The sequence below is a fragment of the Thecamonas trahens genome, assembly GCF_000142905.1.
Source record: "Thecamonas trahens ATCC 50062 unplaced genomic scaffold supercont1.39, whole genome shotgun sequence".
In the NCBI taxonomy this organism is placed as follows: Eukaryota; order Apusomonadida; family Apusomonadidae; genus Thecamonas; species Thecamonas trahens.
This window is the reverse complement of record NW_013657641.1, coordinates 54,697-70,761: the sequence shown is the minus strand read 5'-3', so window position 1 is coordinate 70,761 and position 16,065 is coordinate 54,697. Positions and strand designations below refer to the sequence as shown.

Genomic DNA, 16,065 nt, shown 5'->3' with positions numbered 1-16,065 from the left:
CCCCCCCCGCCCTCATCGTTTGTCAGTGGCTGTGACCATCCCCCCCCCCCCTGCCCGCCCCAACACCACACCACCACCACATGTGCAGCAGATGCACCCACACCATGGCGCGATCCCAGCCCCCCCTCCCCTGAGCCTCTTCTAGCACCTCCCCACCTCAGTCCACCCCCATCGCCCACCGCCCCTCCGTGGTGAGCCTGTGTGCGGCTGGTGCGGGAGGCGGTGGGTGGGTGGCCACGTGCGGGGCCAATATGGGTGTGGCATTGGCCGTAGAATCATCGAATGGAAGCAGTGCGGGCAATGTGTGGCAGGCAGCAGGCAGGGCTCAGCATCGGCAGCCACTGCTCTCCCTCCTCCCCAAAACACCGCACGTGCCATCGGAGCAGCAGAGAGCAAGCCCCTTCTCCCTCCTACTCCCCTCCCTTCTCTCTCTCCCCCCTCGTGCCCGCAGTCCTCGCTGAGAGGCCGCAGCCCGACTCCTTGACCATGGCTACTCATCCTGCAGGCCATCCCGCTCCACCGGGTGCGGGTGCCTCTGTAGCCGCAACGGGCGCAGGCGGCGCAGCAGGTGGCGAAGCAGGCGGCGGCCAGTTGATGCGGGCGTGGGTGGCGTCGCACGCCGAGGCGCAGGGCGTGGTGCCCATGTTGATCAACGGCGGCAGCGGGCTGGTCGGCGAGGCCGTTGAGTACGCCGCCGAGGTGCCCGAGGCGCTGGCCGAGTCGGCCGGCGATGCGTGGAAGGACATTGTGGCTGGATGCGCGGGCGGGCTGCTGGAGGCGATCTCGTGCCACCCGTTGGACACGGCCAAGGTGACCATCCAGGCTGCCGAGGGCGAGGCCGGCATGGTCGAGACGCTGCGGACACTTGTCCGTGAGGAGGGCGTCCGCGGGCTGTACAAGGGCGTCCAGTCACCCATTGCCGGCCTTGCCGTCATTAACTCGATGCTCTTTGGACTTTACGGCATGACCAAGGACCTTGTCCGTCCGGCTGACACGCCCGACCATGCCCGTCTCTCGCTCGAGCGCATCGCCATCGCCGGCGCGCTCACCGGCATCCCGCTCACCCCGGTCGAGTCGGTCATCGACCTGGTCAAGATCCAGCTGCAGGTCCAGTCAGCGACCCGTCGCGAGTTCACCGGCTACTTTGATGCTGTCTCGCAGCTGCTGCGGACCCAGCCGCGCTCGCTGCTCCGCGGCATGTTTGCCACCCTCGTCCGCGACGTGCCGGCCAACGCAACATACTTTCTTTCCTACGAGGCGATCAAGCGCCCGCTGCTCACGGCCGAGGAGGCCGTCAACGACCTGCTGCCCAGCGGCGCCCCGCTGCCGGCGTGGAAGATCCTTACGGCAGGCGCAGGGTCGGGCGTCCTCTTCTGGTTCGTCGCCATGCCCATGGACGTCGTCAAGTCGGTCATCCAGGCGGAGTCGATCGTCCCAGAGCGCCAAAAGTACAAGACCTACGGCGACGCCGTCCGTGGCATCTACGCCAAGTTTGGTTGGCGTGGCTTCTTCCGCGGCTTTGTCCCGTGCATGATCCGCGCCGCCCCGTCCAACGCAGCCTGCTTCCTTGGCTACGAGTACGCCCGCAAGGCCCTCGACTGGCTCACGGCACCCGTGAGCTAGCTACCGTATGGCGTCCAGCGACGCTACCGTCCATCACCACCGCTACCGCTGTGGGCTGCTGCCAGCAGCTGCGTCGACAGCCGGCCGACCGTGTCGCGCGACGCCGCAAGCTCCTGCTCGAGGCTTGCCACTTTGTGCACCTGCGTCTTGTACATGCCCTGCAACTCGGAGAGCTGCTTTGATGTAAATGCCTTGTTCTGCCGGTACAGCTCGCGCAGATCCTCCAGCTTGCCCTGGTAGCCCTCGATGTGCTCGGCGAGCGAGGCGCCGACCGCCGACCGCCCCGGCGACCGCGACCGCGACCGCGACCGTGACCGTGACCTCGCGCCGGCCGCGCCGCCAGAGAAACGCCCGCCCCGCGCCTCATCGAGCTCGGCATGCAGTAGCTCGTTCTCTTCCATGCTGTTGACGAGCTCAGTCTCGTACGCGGTGGCGTCGGCGAGCGCCGCGCGGAGCGCAGCCTCGAGCTCGGGGCGCGACAGATCCGACACCTCGCCATCGAGCAGATCCGGTCGTGCGTTGGCTAGCGCCTTGACGCGGGCAAGCGCGCGCTCATGCGCACGGCGGACTCGCTCGTCGGCCCGGACCTCGGCGTTCAGCACCCGCTCCTGGTAGTCGGCCTCAGAGCGGGCGGCGACGAGGGCGGCCGAGACCGCGTCAGACCGGGCGCCTGCGGCATCGAGCCGTGCCTGCGAGCCGGCAACATGCGTGCGGACCCTGTCCATCTCGGCCAACTGCGCCTGCAGCTGCGCGATCCGCATGTCCTTCAGCTTGAGGTGCGTAGCCGTCACCCCATGGTCCGGCAGCTCGTTGCGCAGCTTGGCTACCAGCTCCTCCAGCCGGTGGATGCGGACGAGTCGCGAGTGCGCCAGCGCCTCGGCCGTCGCTAGCCGCTCGCGGAGCAGCGATGACGGCAGCGGCGACGCCACAGCCTCCAGCTCTGCCGTTGTTCGCGGCGTCGCCATCATTACCCGAGGCCGCGGCGTCACGTCCGCCCACGGTGACACCGCGCCCTCCAACGGCTGGTGGTGGTGCCATGGCGACGACGGCGAGCCGCCGCCGGTGCCTGCCCCTACGTGCACCGGTGAAGGCGTAGCCGCATAGTGCCTTGTGGGGTGTGCTTGCCGCTGCACGCTAGGCGGGAGCGTCCGCGCCGAGCCGGGCGCGTACATCGCCTGCATAGCGAGGAGGAGTGTGGTGGCGGCGCGTGCCAACGATCGATCGAGGACAGCCGACGGTCGGACACGGATGCTAGTCGAGGATGGGGCGGAAGGATCCTACCTGGACGGCCAAGAACCACTGATCACGCGAGGCGTGAAGTTGCGGATGGACGTGATGAATGGTGGGCGGTGAGCGGCGCATGATGGATGGTTGTCGCTCGCGATGCGCGGCTTTGATAGTGGAGGATGAGGAAAACTGAAGAAAATCGACGACTTTGTGCGATACAGAGCAGAGAGGGGAACGCGAGTGGGTGTAGAATGTAGCATGTGGCATGGTGCACAGAGTCAAGACTGGATGCAGGGGAGGAAAGGAGTGTGGCGAGTGGTGGCGGGGGGGACGACGGTTCTGGCCTTACGCACGATGTTTCGAAATGTAAAAAATGCAGTAGAACGCACACCAAAGCAATAAATATATTCAAATTAAATATAATCTTGATACTATTTCGCGCATTTTCAAATTTCTGCCTGTAAACTATGTATAAATAACATTACAAGTATACGAATATATGTTTTTTAGTTTAGAAACCAAATGAATTTCATGAGGCAGTTTCACATTGTCACGGCAAAGGCCACATCATTTTGCTGGTGTCACGTGGCGCCGTTGTCGCCGTGCCGCTGCGGCTCTACTCGGCCTACCCGCTCCACACCCCGCAGTTCTCGACTCTGATGCATGCAGAGGCTGCCGCTGAACCTGTGGTGACCGTCAGCTTCGCTTGTGCCACCATCAACTGGCCAGGCTACTTCATTGGCACGGTCAAGCACGAGCGCTGATGGCTCCTCGGATGCGTCAGCCAAAACCGCCGTCAAGGAACAGGCTGACGTGCGACTCTCTGTCTTACCACACCTCTCGCCTGCCACGACTCGACATGGCATCTGCGAGCAACATCGGTGCGGTGGAGCGGGTAGCCGGCGCGCTGTACGGGGCGCTCATTGCGGATGCGTTGGCTATGCCTGCCCACTGGGTCTACCGGACGGGGCTCATGCCGCAGCTGTTCGGCGCCGACGGCATCACGGGCTTCCGGGCGCCACCCGAGCGGCTGCCAGGCTCGATCCTCTCGCTCTCGTCGACATCGGGCGGTGGACGCGGTAAGGATGACGGGGGGCTGGTTGGTGACGTCATCCTGCACGGCAAGCGCAAGTACTGGGCCCGCGGCGCCGATTACCACTACCACGTCTCGCTGGCTGCCGGCGAGCCGACGCTGGAGGGCCAGCTGCTCACCGTCCTGGCCGGCTGTGCTGCCGGCGACGGCTCGCGATCGGACAGCGGCCAGGTCGAAGGCCTGGAGGCGTGGGCAGAGGACGCCGCGAGCGCAGGCTCGGGCCTGGCGGAGCGGTTCCGCGAGGCGTACGTGGCGTTCATGACGACGCCCGGAAGCCACAACGACACGTATGCGGCGACGGCGCATCGGATGTTCTTTGCCAACCACGTGCTGGACGGCGTGCCTGCTGTCGAGGCTGCCGACGACGACAGGCACAACGTGGCGGCGATCGACGCGCTTACGCTTCCGACACTGCCGATGGTGCTTGCGTGCGTGGCGGCGGGCGGTGGAGGGGGAGGCCGGGCGGGTGATCCGGGGCGGGTTCCCGAGGCAGCGGTGGAGGCCGGGATGGCGGTGCTGGGTGTGACTCGCAACGTGCCTTACATCCGGCCGTACGTGGCGGCATACGGCCAGCTGTTGTGGTTAACGCTCAATGGGGTGGCGCCGAGCGCGGCTGCGGCGTCGGTGGCGTGCGACGAGCCGTTTGCCGGGCGGTTTGATCTGCCGGCCTTTGCTGCCTTGCACGGGCCCGGACGTGAGCCGATGGCGGCGTGCTACATTGACGGTGCCTTCCGGGTCCTTCTCTACCTGCTGTATGCATACGGCGATGATGCCGACGTCTCGGTCGCGCTGCTGGCCAACGCCAACGCCGGCGGCGAGAACGTGGCCCGCGGCAGCTGCCTGGGCGCGGTGCTTGGGGCGTACAACGGCATCGGCGCGTTTGACGGCGAGCTGGTGGACGGGTTGATGCTGACATCTACGGCACGGGCGGCGCTCGACGCAGTTGTGGCGCGGGCGGGGTTTGCACGCACTGAGCATTTAAGCCGTTTCGGGTTACACGGGAAACCAGTCGTCGGTGGCCATGAGGGCCTCGACGGCGGCGATGGTCCGCGGCGCGGCGGTGGAGAGGTTCTCGACGTCCGAGTTGGGGTGGATGATGTAGACGTCCTCGATGCGGACACCGCCAAACGAGGCGGCAAGATAGGCGTTGACAGCCGTGGCGTTGATAAAGGGCGCGAGGGCTGGGTTGGCCAGTGCTGGGCCGAGCAGGGCGTCGTTAAAGTAGATGCCCGGCTCGATGGTGCCGACAAAGTTGGGCGGGAAGGTCGAGACCGACGGGTCGTGGACGTCGAGGCCGACAGCATGGCCAAGGCCATGCGGGTAGAACTTCTTGATGACGTTTGAGGCAAGGACTTGATCGAGATCGCCGACAAGGATGCCCTCGTTGATGAGGCCTTCGACGAGGTGACGAGTGGCGACGGCATCAGCGGCAGCGTACGAGGCGCCGACGGCGAGGACCCCAACGGCGGCGTCGTGGGCGGCAAGGACAATGTTGTAGATGGCGGCCTGATGCGGGGAATAGGTGCCGTCGACTGGGTACGTCCGCGTGATGTCCGAGGTGTATCGGAGGGCGTTGGCGGCGGCGTCGATGAGGAGGATGTCGCTAGCGGTGGTGCGGGCGGTGTTGTCCGAGTAGTGCAGGATGGCGCCGTTGACACCTGCGCCGACGATGGGCAGGTACGACATGTCAAAGTTGCCGCAGAGCGCGTTGGTGAGGCGAAAGACGGCCTCTGCGTCATACTCGTACCAGCCGGGCTGGATGCCAGCCATGAGGACGGCATGGGCCTCGGCAGAGACCTGCGAGGCGCGGCGGAGAGCGGCGAGCTCGCCGGGCGTCTTGGAGCCACGGGCGGTGTTGAGGGCGGCGAGGAGGCGGTCCTTGTCTTGGTCGACGTAAACGCCCACCGGGACCGGGAGCGGCGGAGTGGTACCCGGGAGGGTGTACACGATGGAGGCTGGACCGTTGGGCGCGGTGAGGTTTGCGAGACGGGCCTCGAGTTGTGTGTCATAGATGACGTGGTCAAAGCCGGAGAAGGCGGCCCATTGGTCGAGGTCGAGGACGTATCCGTTCCACACGGCGTACTGCTCGTCGTGGTGAGGAACAACGAGGGTGTAGTCGAGGGCGCCGGCGGCGGGGACGGCGATGAGGGCCAGATCGGGCACGTTGAGGCCCGTGAGGTAGTAGAACGATGACTCCTGCACAAAGGCCTCGTCGGTGTCGGAGAAGCCCATGAGCGACGATGCCCCGCCGCGCATGACGACGATGGTCGAGGAGTTGAGCCAGGACGGGATGGCCGCGACGGTGGCGGCGCGATCAGCAGCGGCAAGGTCACTCCCTGCGGCGATGGCGGCGTTGCGCACCGTGCTCGCTGCCCACGCCGCCCGCACCTCGCTGGCGATGGCGGCCGGAGTGGGCAGGTCGGCGGGGAGCGGGACGCGGCAGGCGGCCGAGGCGTTGTGCGGGACGACCGACGGCGGGGCGCAGCCATCCGGCCCGCACATGGCCTCGTACGCTGCGACCTGCCGCCGCAGCTCAGACGCATCGTTCTTTTGCTTGGCGTAGAGGGCGGCAAAGATGACGAGCAGGACGGTGGCCACCACCGCCACCGCCGCCGTCGCCACCGCCATGCGCCGTGTCGTGCTCGTGCCCGCGCCCGCAGCACGCGTGCTGCCGGCTGTAGAGAGGAGCGGAGGCGTCTCCGAGTCCATGGCCGAGGAAGCGGCGGAGGGTGGTGAGGTCTGTGCTGCCAAGCCGCGTGCCGGTGCCGCGGCGCGTGTGACCTGGCCAGCAGTGAGGGTGTGTGCGTGTGACCTGGGGTGGGATGTGGGGGGTGGGGGTGGGAAAAATTGTGCGTGTGTCTGTCACTCCCCCTTCCCCTTGGCTGCGCTTCGACCTTGCCCGGCTCCCTCTGTATGCACAGGCTCCGTCGGCTGGCAGCTAACCTCTCAGCTCACGACCAGCAGCGGAGAGAATGGCCGGTTACGCCCGCCCCACTCTGTTCCAGGCTACAGCGCCGAGCGTGGCGATGCAGAGCGCGTACGCCGTGGCGCTCGAGGTGGCGTATGCGGACCTTGGCGCACCAGCGCGTGCGGACGTGATCGAGTCTGTCGAGTCCTTCGATGCGGTCTTGCCGCTGCTGCCATCGCCTGGCGGACTGCAGGCAGGCGCTGCACCCGCGTCGATAGGTGCCTACGCCACGCTAGGCGCACCTGATACGCCCAAATCTGCTTCAGCCAGCACCTACGCCACACTGGGCGCACCCGATACGCCCACATCTGCTCCAGCCAGCACCTACGCCACACTGGGCGCACCCGATACGCCGCCCACATCTGCTCCAGCCAGCACCTACGCCACACTGGGCGCACCCGATACGCCCACATCTGCTCCAGCCAGCACCTACGCCACACTGGGCGCACCCGATACGCCGCCCACATCGGCTCCAGCCAGCACCTACGCCACGCTAGTTGCACCCACCCCACCAAGCTCCGACGCCACACTGGGTGGACCCACCCTCACGGAAACCTGCGCCGCGTCTAACGCCCCCACCGCCCCCTCGCTGAATCTCCGGCATCGTTCATTGGCTCAAACGTGGCCGAGCACTGGGCCCAGCGCCTCGATGTCATCCTGTCCCGCTCGTGGGACACGGCGTCCGACTCGGCATCGCGCCGCGGCCTGGAGCTCGGCGCCCTTCTTGCCGAGTTTCACTCGGTCGCCGTCGCCCTCACCTCGACGATTGTCTCGGAGGTCCACCTGCCCAACGAAGCCCGCTCTCTGCCGGCGCTTGACTCTGTCGGCGGCGTCGCCGGTGGCACAAAGTACGCCGCACGCGGCATCTTTCTCAAGCTTGCTCTCGACTCGGAGGGCATCTACGGCTCCGACGCCGAGGCCGCCACCGCCGCCGGCCACGAGCTCACCGGCCTGCAAGCTCTCCTCTCGTGGGCAGTCTCCCACTCGTGGATCGTCTCCGCCCACGACATCGCTGTCCGCTTCCCGCTCGCCTGCGTCGTCCACTACATGGGCTACACCATCTTCGCCCTCTCGCTGCTGCCCATTACGGATGACTCGCTCGTCTACGGCTCGTCCGACGGCGGCCACACCGTCCACGCAGACATTCCAGCCGTCAACGCCTGGATGGCTGACGTCGGTGCCTACTGGGGCCTTGCCCCACATGGTGTCGGCCTCTCCGAGCCCGCTGTCCGCACTATGGCCCTCTGTGGCGACATCGAGGCTCACACCGTTGCTGATCGCATCTACGTCCTCGACACGCACCGAGTCTTCCCACCGCGCGCCCTCCCGCCGCCCGACGCCCTTCACTCCTCCGTCCGCGCCCCCCATCTCACACGCCTCTTTCGGCCTGAGTTCGTCCAGGGTCACAGCACGCCACTCTGCGCCGACGGATACTCGCTCTGGGGCGCTCCTGCCCGCGACACGTCGATTCTCGCCGGCCACAACGCTGCCATCATCAAGGCGTCGGCCCGGCTCGAGAACGAGCTCATTCCGGCCTTTGCTGCAAACTGGGCCGCCCCACACCGCTGGCCTCTCCTCGCCACCCCGCTGGCCTCGCTCGCTCCTGCCGATGTCGTCGACACCGCGCGCCTCTTTGTCGTCACTCTCAACGCCGCCGGCATCAACGTCGATTACCTTGGCGCGCTCCTGCTCCACCTCTCGGACGACTCGCCCATTGCGGCGCTCGTCGCTCACGAGCTTGCCGCGCGCGTCGCCCGCGAGCTTCTACACAGCCACCTTCGCGAGCTCGCCGCCGCCGCCGCCGCCACCGCCACCCTGGGTGCTCACATGCCCCCGGCCGAGCTTGACGCCCGCCGCCGCGCCGTCATTACCAAGTTTGTCGACACCCTCTGTCGCCATCCCAGCGCTCCAACCGAGTGGTCCTCCGTCTTCTACTCGACGGTCTTCCCCGCCGCGCTCACTCTCTCGGTCTTTGTTGATGGCCATCGCTCGCACGCCGCCATCCGCGCCGCCGTCCTCTCCCGCTGCACCCCAGATGCGCTCTGCGCGCCACTCCTCGCCGCCCGCCTCGCCTCGCTCCTCGGCCTTGCCCTCGAATCCCCGCTGCCGCCGGCCAACGCGCCCGAGTGGACAAACCGCTTTCTCGCGCCAGGCACCTCGGTCCTCGCCGCTGCTCGAGCCTCCTTCCATCCGCGCACCGACGACATCTTTCTTCGCCCATTCTCGATGGCGTTTGCGCTGCAGTTTGGTGTCGACAATGCCGCGTCTTCGTCGCATCAGCACCTCACCCCGCCGTACACCACGGCGGTCCACTCCCACGGCCTAGTCCCACCCGGCCCACGGGACGGTACTTTTGGTTGCGACGTGTGCGATGCTGTTACTGACCCGCACAGCCCACTCACTGTTCACTGTTCCCAGCCTGACTGCGACTTTGATCTCTGCGCCACCTGCCTCCTTGCCTCTGTCGGCACCTTCACCATGCTTCACGCCCACGGCCTAGTGGTGGCCGACGACGCCCCGGCCGCACCATGCTCGGCCTGCCTTCGCAACACCGCCCACGTGCCGGGCCCCGACGGCACGATTGCCGCCTACGTCTGCATCGCCAAGTGCTCCGAGCCCATCGTCCTTTGCGCCGCCTGCGTCGTCGCGGCCACAGCTACCCCGCTCCCATCACCGGGCGCTGCCACCTTCCACGATAGCTACGCTCAGGCTGCTGAGCTCTACCTGGCGTCCCTCGAGGCTTGGCCGTCTGCAGTCGAGGCCGCTTCGAACTGGGCCGGCATCATCACGGAGCAGATCGAGGCTGGCGCCCGCGACACCCCGGTTCTCATCGCCCGCTACAAGACGCTCATGGACCTTGTCATCGCCGGTATCGAGCGCCAGCCGGAGACCCGTGAGCGGAGTTTTGACCTGGCACGGGCGCACGCCAATGTCGCAAGGTTTGCATCGGTCGTCCTCGGCGATGACGGCGAAGCCCGTGCTCACATTGCCGCCGCGCTAGCGGTCGCGCCTAACTATGTCACCGCCAACGTACGCGACATCGAGCTCGACATCAAAGCCCGCCGCCTTGCCTGCGATCCCGAGCTCGCGCACACCGTCGTCACCGTTCACATGCCGAGGCTCGAAGCCCTGTATCACTCATCGGGTGGCGATGCGCTAGTCTCGGCCACTCTTGCCCAGCTCGCCTTTGACCACACCGACAACGTCACCACCGCTTGCCGCTACGCGTCGCGGGCGCTGCTTGGCTCGATCAACGACCGCAACCGACGGCGTCACGCCATCTCGTCTTCGCTCCTTCGCATCGCCCACCAGCACTACGCCACCTTTCCGGTCTCGTTTGGCTGCCACACCCAGCACGCCGTCGACGCTGCAAACGTCGAACTCGACGCGCGGCTGGCCGAGACGCTGGCTCGCGACGAGATGTTAACTGCCGACGACGTGGCCGAAATGTGCCGCTCCCTCTTCGCTGCCCGCCGCGCCGCCGACCTTGTCCATCTCATGCGAACGTTTGATGCGAGTGAACAACTCGCAGGCCTGGCGCCGGTCGAGGACCGGATAGAGATGTTGTACATGCTTGGCTGGGCTGTTGATGAGCTCCACGATACCGAGAGTGCCTGCGCCGTCTACACCACCCTCTTTGGCCTCTGTCCTAAGGCCAGCGGGGCATCGTCAACGCTCGCCGAGATGGCGAGCGATGCAGCGGTCCGGTTTGCCTTTGGCTCGCCACCGTCAGTCGCTGATGGTGCCGCAGCCTTTACAGCCATCCTCCCGCTCGTGGCTGCCTCGGGCTCACTCACTACCCACATCAACACGCTCCACTCGGCCGCTCTCTTCTATTCGAGCGTCGCCGGGTGCTGCGCCGAAGCAAGCGTGCTGATGGGCGAGGGCCTTGTGCGGTGCTGCGCCGCTTCCGAGGAGCTCGACGAGAGCGCGCTGGTCTCCGGCGGCGCGCTGCTGAGCAGTTTCGGCACACTCCTTGCCAAGCTCGGCCTTGACAGAAGTGCAGCTAGGGAGGCACTGGCACCAGTCTTTTCAGCTGTTGCCGCCGCTGCCGCCAGCGTCTCGCCGCAGGCTGCAGCCGAGATGGCGGCCGCCATTGGCTTTGTTCAGGTGGAGGTGCTTGACGAGAGCGAGACTGGCGTGGAGGCGCTTTCTACCGCGCTGGCGTCGCATCCAACCGGCGTGATTGGTGAACGGATCGTGCTGGCGCTCTGTCATGTCCAGCATAGCGGGCGCGAGGAGACGCCGGCAGAGGTGGCGCTCCGGGCAGCGCTCATCGAGGCAAGCGAGGTGGCGTTCTCGGCCACCGAGATCGCGCGGTTGCGGGCTGGCGTCCGCGGCGTGGTCTTATCCGAAGTTGCGGTGTGGACGCTCATGGCCGGGCGACCCGCCGATGCCCTCGGCTTGTTTGAGACGGCGCTCTCGTGCGCGCCGCAGAACCTCGACGCACTCCGTAACGGCGGAGTCGCGGCAATCCGTGTCGGTGACTACCGGCTTGCGCGGTCGATGTTCCACAAGGCGTACTCGTTGAAGCCAACCGACGGGCAGACGGCCGATACGCTCGTCAAGCTCATGCTCAACGACCACGATTATGCTCCCGCGGCTACCATTGTGGCCGACGCGGTCCTGCCGTGGGCCCGCGATCTCGGTGACCCACAAACGCTCATTGACGCCCTGCTCCGCGGCTGCCAGGCGGCGGTACTCGGGACCGGTGATGGTGTGCTTGCTGGCGAGTGGCACGCAGAGGCTTCGCGACTTGCTAACGCGCATCCGCAGCTCGCAGAAGCCTTTGCCGGTCGCCTGCAAGTTATCGGCGAGGCGCTGGCGTCGATGGCCGACGGGTAGGGTGGTCTTGGTTTATGGCGCGACACTCGGCGACGCATGCGTGTGACTTCATGCGTGTGTGTGTGTGTGTGTGTGTGTGTGTGTGTGTGTGTGTTGTGTGTGGAGGGGATAGCGTCGGCTTCTATGCAAGAGGCCGAGCGGACAGGATTGCTTACGAGCTCTCGCTATCGTCGGAAGCCTCGTCCTGGCGCTTGTTCTCAGAGTCGTGGTTGGGCGAGACCGAGGAGCCCTTGCCCTTCCATGAGGTAATGCCGAGGACCGAGAGGACAGCCGCGACAATGAGCAGGACAGTGCCGACCCAGGCAATGAAGAACGAGGTGGAGAAGTCGTACTTGCCGGACTCCCTCTCGCGCTTGATCATCGAGTAGTTGAGCATGGCCACGATGCAGAAGACAACTGCCACCAGGTCGGCCACCGCGGCCACCATGGCGCCGATGCCGATGCCACCAAACGCCGCGGCGTTGGCACCGCCGGTCGCCACCGCCACTGCAGCTACAGCCATGGCCAGGAACGCGAGCGTCACATCCGATCGGACCTTGTGATCCTTGCACCACTGTGAAAGCGAGGAGTGAGTCATATCCCGGTACAGGCGATACAAAAAAACCCCCATCCAGTTCAGAGCCCCTTCCAACCGTTGCTCCGTTTCCGGCTAGCGTGCAAAGGTGTCTCTCACGGGGCCTAGCGCAGCGGAAAGCGAGTAGAGAGCGCGGGATAGCGGGCAGAAAGGGGAGGGGGGGGAGGGGGGGGGGAGGGGGTGGGGGGGGGAGGGGCGGGGGGGAAAAAAAAAGGCGTACCTTGTCGTCCTGGCAGGATTTGTCGGAGAACTTGACGGTCGACTCACCGTTTCCGGTCTGTGCGATGTACTTTGTGAGGCCGACCTTCAACTCGACGTCGTAATTAAAGGTGCCCCCGCTGGGAAAGACAACGGTCTGCGTCGACTTGTGGTACAGCCACATGGGCATGAAAAAGGTGGACATGAGCATGCCGAGCGCAATGGCGTGCAGCATGCTTGTTGTGATGGCGAGTCCCCGCGGCTTCATGATCGGTTCAACTCACTGCGACAAGTAAGTGCTCCTCCCTCGCGCTGTTGTGCAACGGTCGGACGCGGCCACGCCACTGGGTTTCCCTCCAAAAACTGCTAAAACCACGCCTCCCATCAATTTGCTTCGTGACTACTGAGCGCCATTCCCACAACGCGCACACAGAGCATCGACGAGGCGACGGTGGTGAGCCGGGATGGCGATGCGCTTGCTCGCTCGCCGGACGACCACGTGTGACGCCTCGCACACCGGAGCACGTCACGTGACCCGCCGTCGGCATCGGCCTCAACGTGTAGCCGCCAAGTGCTCAGCAGTACGAGTAGTAGTGCTCACCATCGAGGTAGCCGAGACTGTCGAGGCCGCGGCGCATGGCGGCGCAGAACGGTGGCGGCCCGCAGATGAGGATCATGGTCGACGGTGCAGGCGGCGGGAGCCGCGCCGCCATCATGTCGGGCGTGATGAAGCCCACACCCATGTCCCACTCGGCCGGCGGCTCCATTAGCGCGTAGTAGAGCGAGAGCGAGGGGTGCTTGGCGGCGTGCGCCTCAAGCACCTCGCGCAGCAGGATCTCGTCTTCGTTCTTGGCCGCATACACCAGATCGAGCCGTGTCGCCGTCCCGATCTTGCGCTCCTTGAGCAGTGCAGCGCGGATGAGCTGCAGCATCGGCGCGATGCCGGTGCCGCCGGCAAGCAAGCCAAACGCGGTCTTCTCGGTCGTTGCCATCGAGAGGTGCGGCCCGCCAGCTGGACCGGAGAATTCGAGGATGTCGCCGGGTGCGAGGCTGCCAAAGTGCGCCGCCATGCCGCCGGCATCCGCCGCCGCCGTCTTGACGCACAGATCGAGGTGTCCGAGCGCGTCGTCGCGCGAGATCGGCGAGTAGAACCGCACCATGGCGGCGCCGTCGACCTCGGCACGGATCTTGACATAGTCGCCGAGTCCGAGGCCCGAGATGTGGTGCGCCGACGGGAGCGCAAACGAGAAGAGCGACGACGAGCTCGAGAGCGGCGTGACCGACTTTAGCTCCAGCGATACCCACTCGGTCGGCGAGAGCGCAGGCAGCCGTGTAGGATGCAGAACTGCCGATCGGCCCGCCGCCCGCCCGTACACCACGCACTCGAGGAGCGAGTTGCCGGCGAGCCGGTTTGCCCCGTGCACCCCCGTTGTCACCTCGCCTGCGGCGTAGAGTCCCGGGATCGGGACCAGAGAGCCGGCGTGGAGGACCGCCCCATCCGGGTTGATCCCCACCCCGCCCATTGTGTAGTGGACTGCCGGCGTGATGAGCGCCGCGTGCATCGGGCTCGTCACCGCTCGCCCGCGCGCCGCCATTGCCGCTTCGTACGCCTTGCTCCGCCTCGCTCCGTCCGTGCCCGCCTGCCCGCCAAACACGCCATCGGCCCACGCCCCGAGCTCGGCCATGCTGCCAAACGAGTGGATGAGGCCTTTGCTCACGTAGAAGTCAAAGATGGCCGGGTCAAAGCCCGACGCCACCTCGGCGTTCATCAGGAGGACGGCAACTGGCGACGGCGCGCCGGATGCAGGCTCACAGGCGGCGCGAATCGCCGCCGACACCACGTCGCGGGTTGCCAGCTCGTCGACAATCAGCTCGCCGTCGGGCGTGGCAAGGACCCCGCCGTAGCCGCGGAGCGCCTCGGGCGCCAGGAACTTGGTCCCCGCGCCCGGATCGGCCACATCCACAAAGCCTGTCGGGTGGACCTGGACCGCATCGAGGTTGCCGACAAGACCACCGACGCGCTTTGCGAGCTCAATACCATCGCCGGTGGCAAAGGCGCCGTTGGTGGTCGGAAGGCCCGCGACGTGGTCTGGAAGCAGCTCGCTGCATGCCGCGTATCCGCCGGTCGCCAGAACCACCGCGCTCGCCGCGAGCGTGATCGGCGCGTCTGCGCCGACGATGCGCGCCACGACGCCGCGAACCTGCGCCACGCCCGCGGCGGTGTCAAGGCCGACAGCCGTGGCGCCGTTCACCACACAAATGTTGGGATGGGCGTGCATGGCGTCGAGGAGCGGGCGCATGAGGCCCCAGCCGAGGTTGACCGGCCGCGCGCCAGGCTCGGCCGCCATCCGGTGCGTCCGTGCCACCGAGTGTCCACCTGTGGCAACGACGGCGTTGAGCGCAACGCCAGCCGTCTTTTCGATCCACGCCAGCGCCGCCGCCGAGTCGTGGGCGAGCTTATGGACGAGCTTGGGGTCGGCCTTATCCTTGCCCGACGCCATCGTGTCGGCGATGAGCAGCGCCGGGCTGTCGTCGATGCCGACCTCGGCCTGGAACGCCGTCCCTGCCCCGTTGATGCCAGACGAGGCCTTGGCCGAGTTCCCGCCACCGCGCGCCTCCTTATCGAGGACGATGACAGTAGCGCCCAGCTCGGCGGCCGACAGCGCGGCCGACGCGCCGGCCAACCCGGCGCCGATCACCGCGATCGTCCGCTCAGCCGCCGGCGCCGACACATCCTTCACCGCCAGTACCAGCTCGCCGACTGCGGCGCCGTCGAGAATCCGCGCCGCCTTGGCCGCGTCTGCCGGCGAGGCGAAGCCGATGACGGCCTCGCCGTGCGGGACGGCCGTGGCAAAGTCGCTCAACACCTTGATCTCGCTCGCCTCGACCCCAAACGCGGCCATGATCGGCGTCAGCAGCTCGATAGAGAGCATGTCCTTGGCGCCGGCAACAACCGAGACGAGGCAGCTTCCACGGACCATGTCAAGAAATATCTGCTGTGGATGGGATTGTGGCCCTGCAGCGGCGTGCTGCTGGTCTTGGTTTTGTGGGCGGGAGTGGCAGGTTGTGCCGGATCGGAGTCGGTCGTCGCTGGGTCAGTGTGGGACAGGGCCACCGGGCATGGATAGCTTTGGGACACAGGCACGAAGGGGCAAAACCACGCCGTGGCTCCAGCGCCTGGCCTCGACCACAGCGCGCCAAACACTTGTCGTACCTCCAGTGGCTGGTGAGGCAAGAAGTAGTAGCGTGTACAAGGTATGTGGGGAGGGAGGGAGGGAGGGGAGGGGAGGGAAAGGAGGCATGGTATGGGCATGGAGGGCTGGGTGGGTGGGTGGAGGTGGGGGGGGGGGGTGGGCACATGCACATTGTCTCGGCAGTCAATTTTTTTTTACCCTGAGACTCACAGAGCGATGCCGGGTGGGGTTGGGGGGTCGGGGGGGAGCAGTGCTAGTGGCAAGCGAGCGCAAGAAGAGCAAGATACAAGACAGATGGCTGCAGCACAGTCAACCGGAGATGTGCCGTCGCCTATCCCGACAC

The 16,065-nt window shown here is 66.3% G+C and overlaps 7 protein-coding genes across 7 annotated transcripts in view; 3 read left to right on the top strand and 4 right to left on the bottom strand.

Annotated features, from left to right (window-relative positions):
- AMSG_08167 (myotubularin) overlaps positions 1 to 39 on the bottom strand; it is a gene marked incomplete at both ends in the record, with an annotated part of 3,227 nt that extends 3,188 nt beyond the window's left edge. The window contains one exon of the mRNA XM_013900069.1: positions 37 to 39. Within this exon, the coding sequence (XP_013755523.1) occupies positions 37 to 39 (3 nt within the window). The remainder of the gene's footprint in view (positions 1 to 36) is intronic.
- Positions 40 to 251: 212 nt separating this feature from the next.
- AMSG_08166 (substrate carrier family protein G) lies at positions 252 to 1,848 on the top strand (the record flags this gene model as incomplete). Its single annotated transcript, XM_013900068.1, has 2 exons — positions 252 to 255; positions 569 to 1,848. The coding sequence occupies 2 exons, from the start codon at positions 252 to 254 to the stop codon at positions 1,621 to 1,623; spliced, it is 1,059 nt and encodes a 352-aa protein (XP_013755522.1). The 3' UTR covers positions 1,624 to 1,848.
- A 1,861-nt stretch (positions 1,849 to 3,709) lies between these two features.
- Positions 3,710 to 4,850, top strand: AMSG_08164 (ADP-ribosylglycohydrolase superfamily protein; the record flags this gene model as incomplete). The annotated part of the gene is made up of 2 exons (XM_013900067.1): positions 3,710 to 4,803; positions 4,835 to 4,850. 2 exons carry the CDS (start codon positions 3,710 to 3,712, stop codon positions 4,848 to 4,850), a joined length of 1,110 nt encoding a protein of 369 aa, XP_013755521.1.
- Positions 4,851 to 4,936: 86 nt separating this feature from the next.
- On the bottom strand, positions 4,937 to 6,652 carry AMSG_08163 (xaa-Pro dipeptidase; the record flags this gene model as incomplete). The annotated part of the gene is made up of 1 exon (XM_013900066.1): positions 4,937 to 6,652. One exon carries the CDS (start codon positions 6,650 to 6,652, stop codon positions 4,937 to 4,939), a length of 1,716 nt encoding a protein of 571 aa, XP_013755520.1.
- Positions 6,653 to 6,915: 263 nt separating this feature from the next.
- AMSG_08162 (uncharacterized protein) lies at positions 6,916 to 11,768 on the top strand (the record flags this gene model as incomplete). Its single annotated transcript, XM_013900065.1, has 2 exons — positions 6,916 to 7,407; positions 7,542 to 11,768. The coding sequence occupies 2 exons, from the start codon at positions 6,916 to 6,918 to the stop codon at positions 11,754 to 11,756; spliced, it is 4,707 nt and encodes a 1,568-aa protein (XP_013755519.1). The 3' UTR covers positions 11,757 to 11,768.
- A 139-nt stretch (positions 11,769 to 11,907) lies between these two features.
- On the bottom strand, positions 11,908 to 12,763 carry AMSG_08161 (uncharacterized protein; the record flags this gene model as incomplete). The annotated part of the gene is made up of 2 exons (XM_013900064.1): positions 11,908 to 12,309; positions 12,551 to 12,763. 2 exons carry the CDS (start codon positions 12,761 to 12,763, stop codon positions 11,908 to 11,910), a joined length of 615 nt encoding a protein of 204 aa, XP_013755518.1.
- Positions 12,764 to 13,103: 340 nt separating this feature from the next.
- Positions 13,104 to 15,509, bottom strand: AMSG_08160 (fumarate reductase flavoprotein subunit; the record flags this gene model as incomplete). The annotated part of the gene is made up of 1 exon (XM_013900063.1): positions 13,104 to 15,509. One exon carries the CDS (start codon positions 15,507 to 15,509, stop codon positions 13,104 to 13,106), a length of 2,406 nt encoding a protein of 801 aa, XP_013755517.1.
- Between the last annotated feature and the right edge of the window lie 556 nt (positions 15,510 to 16,065).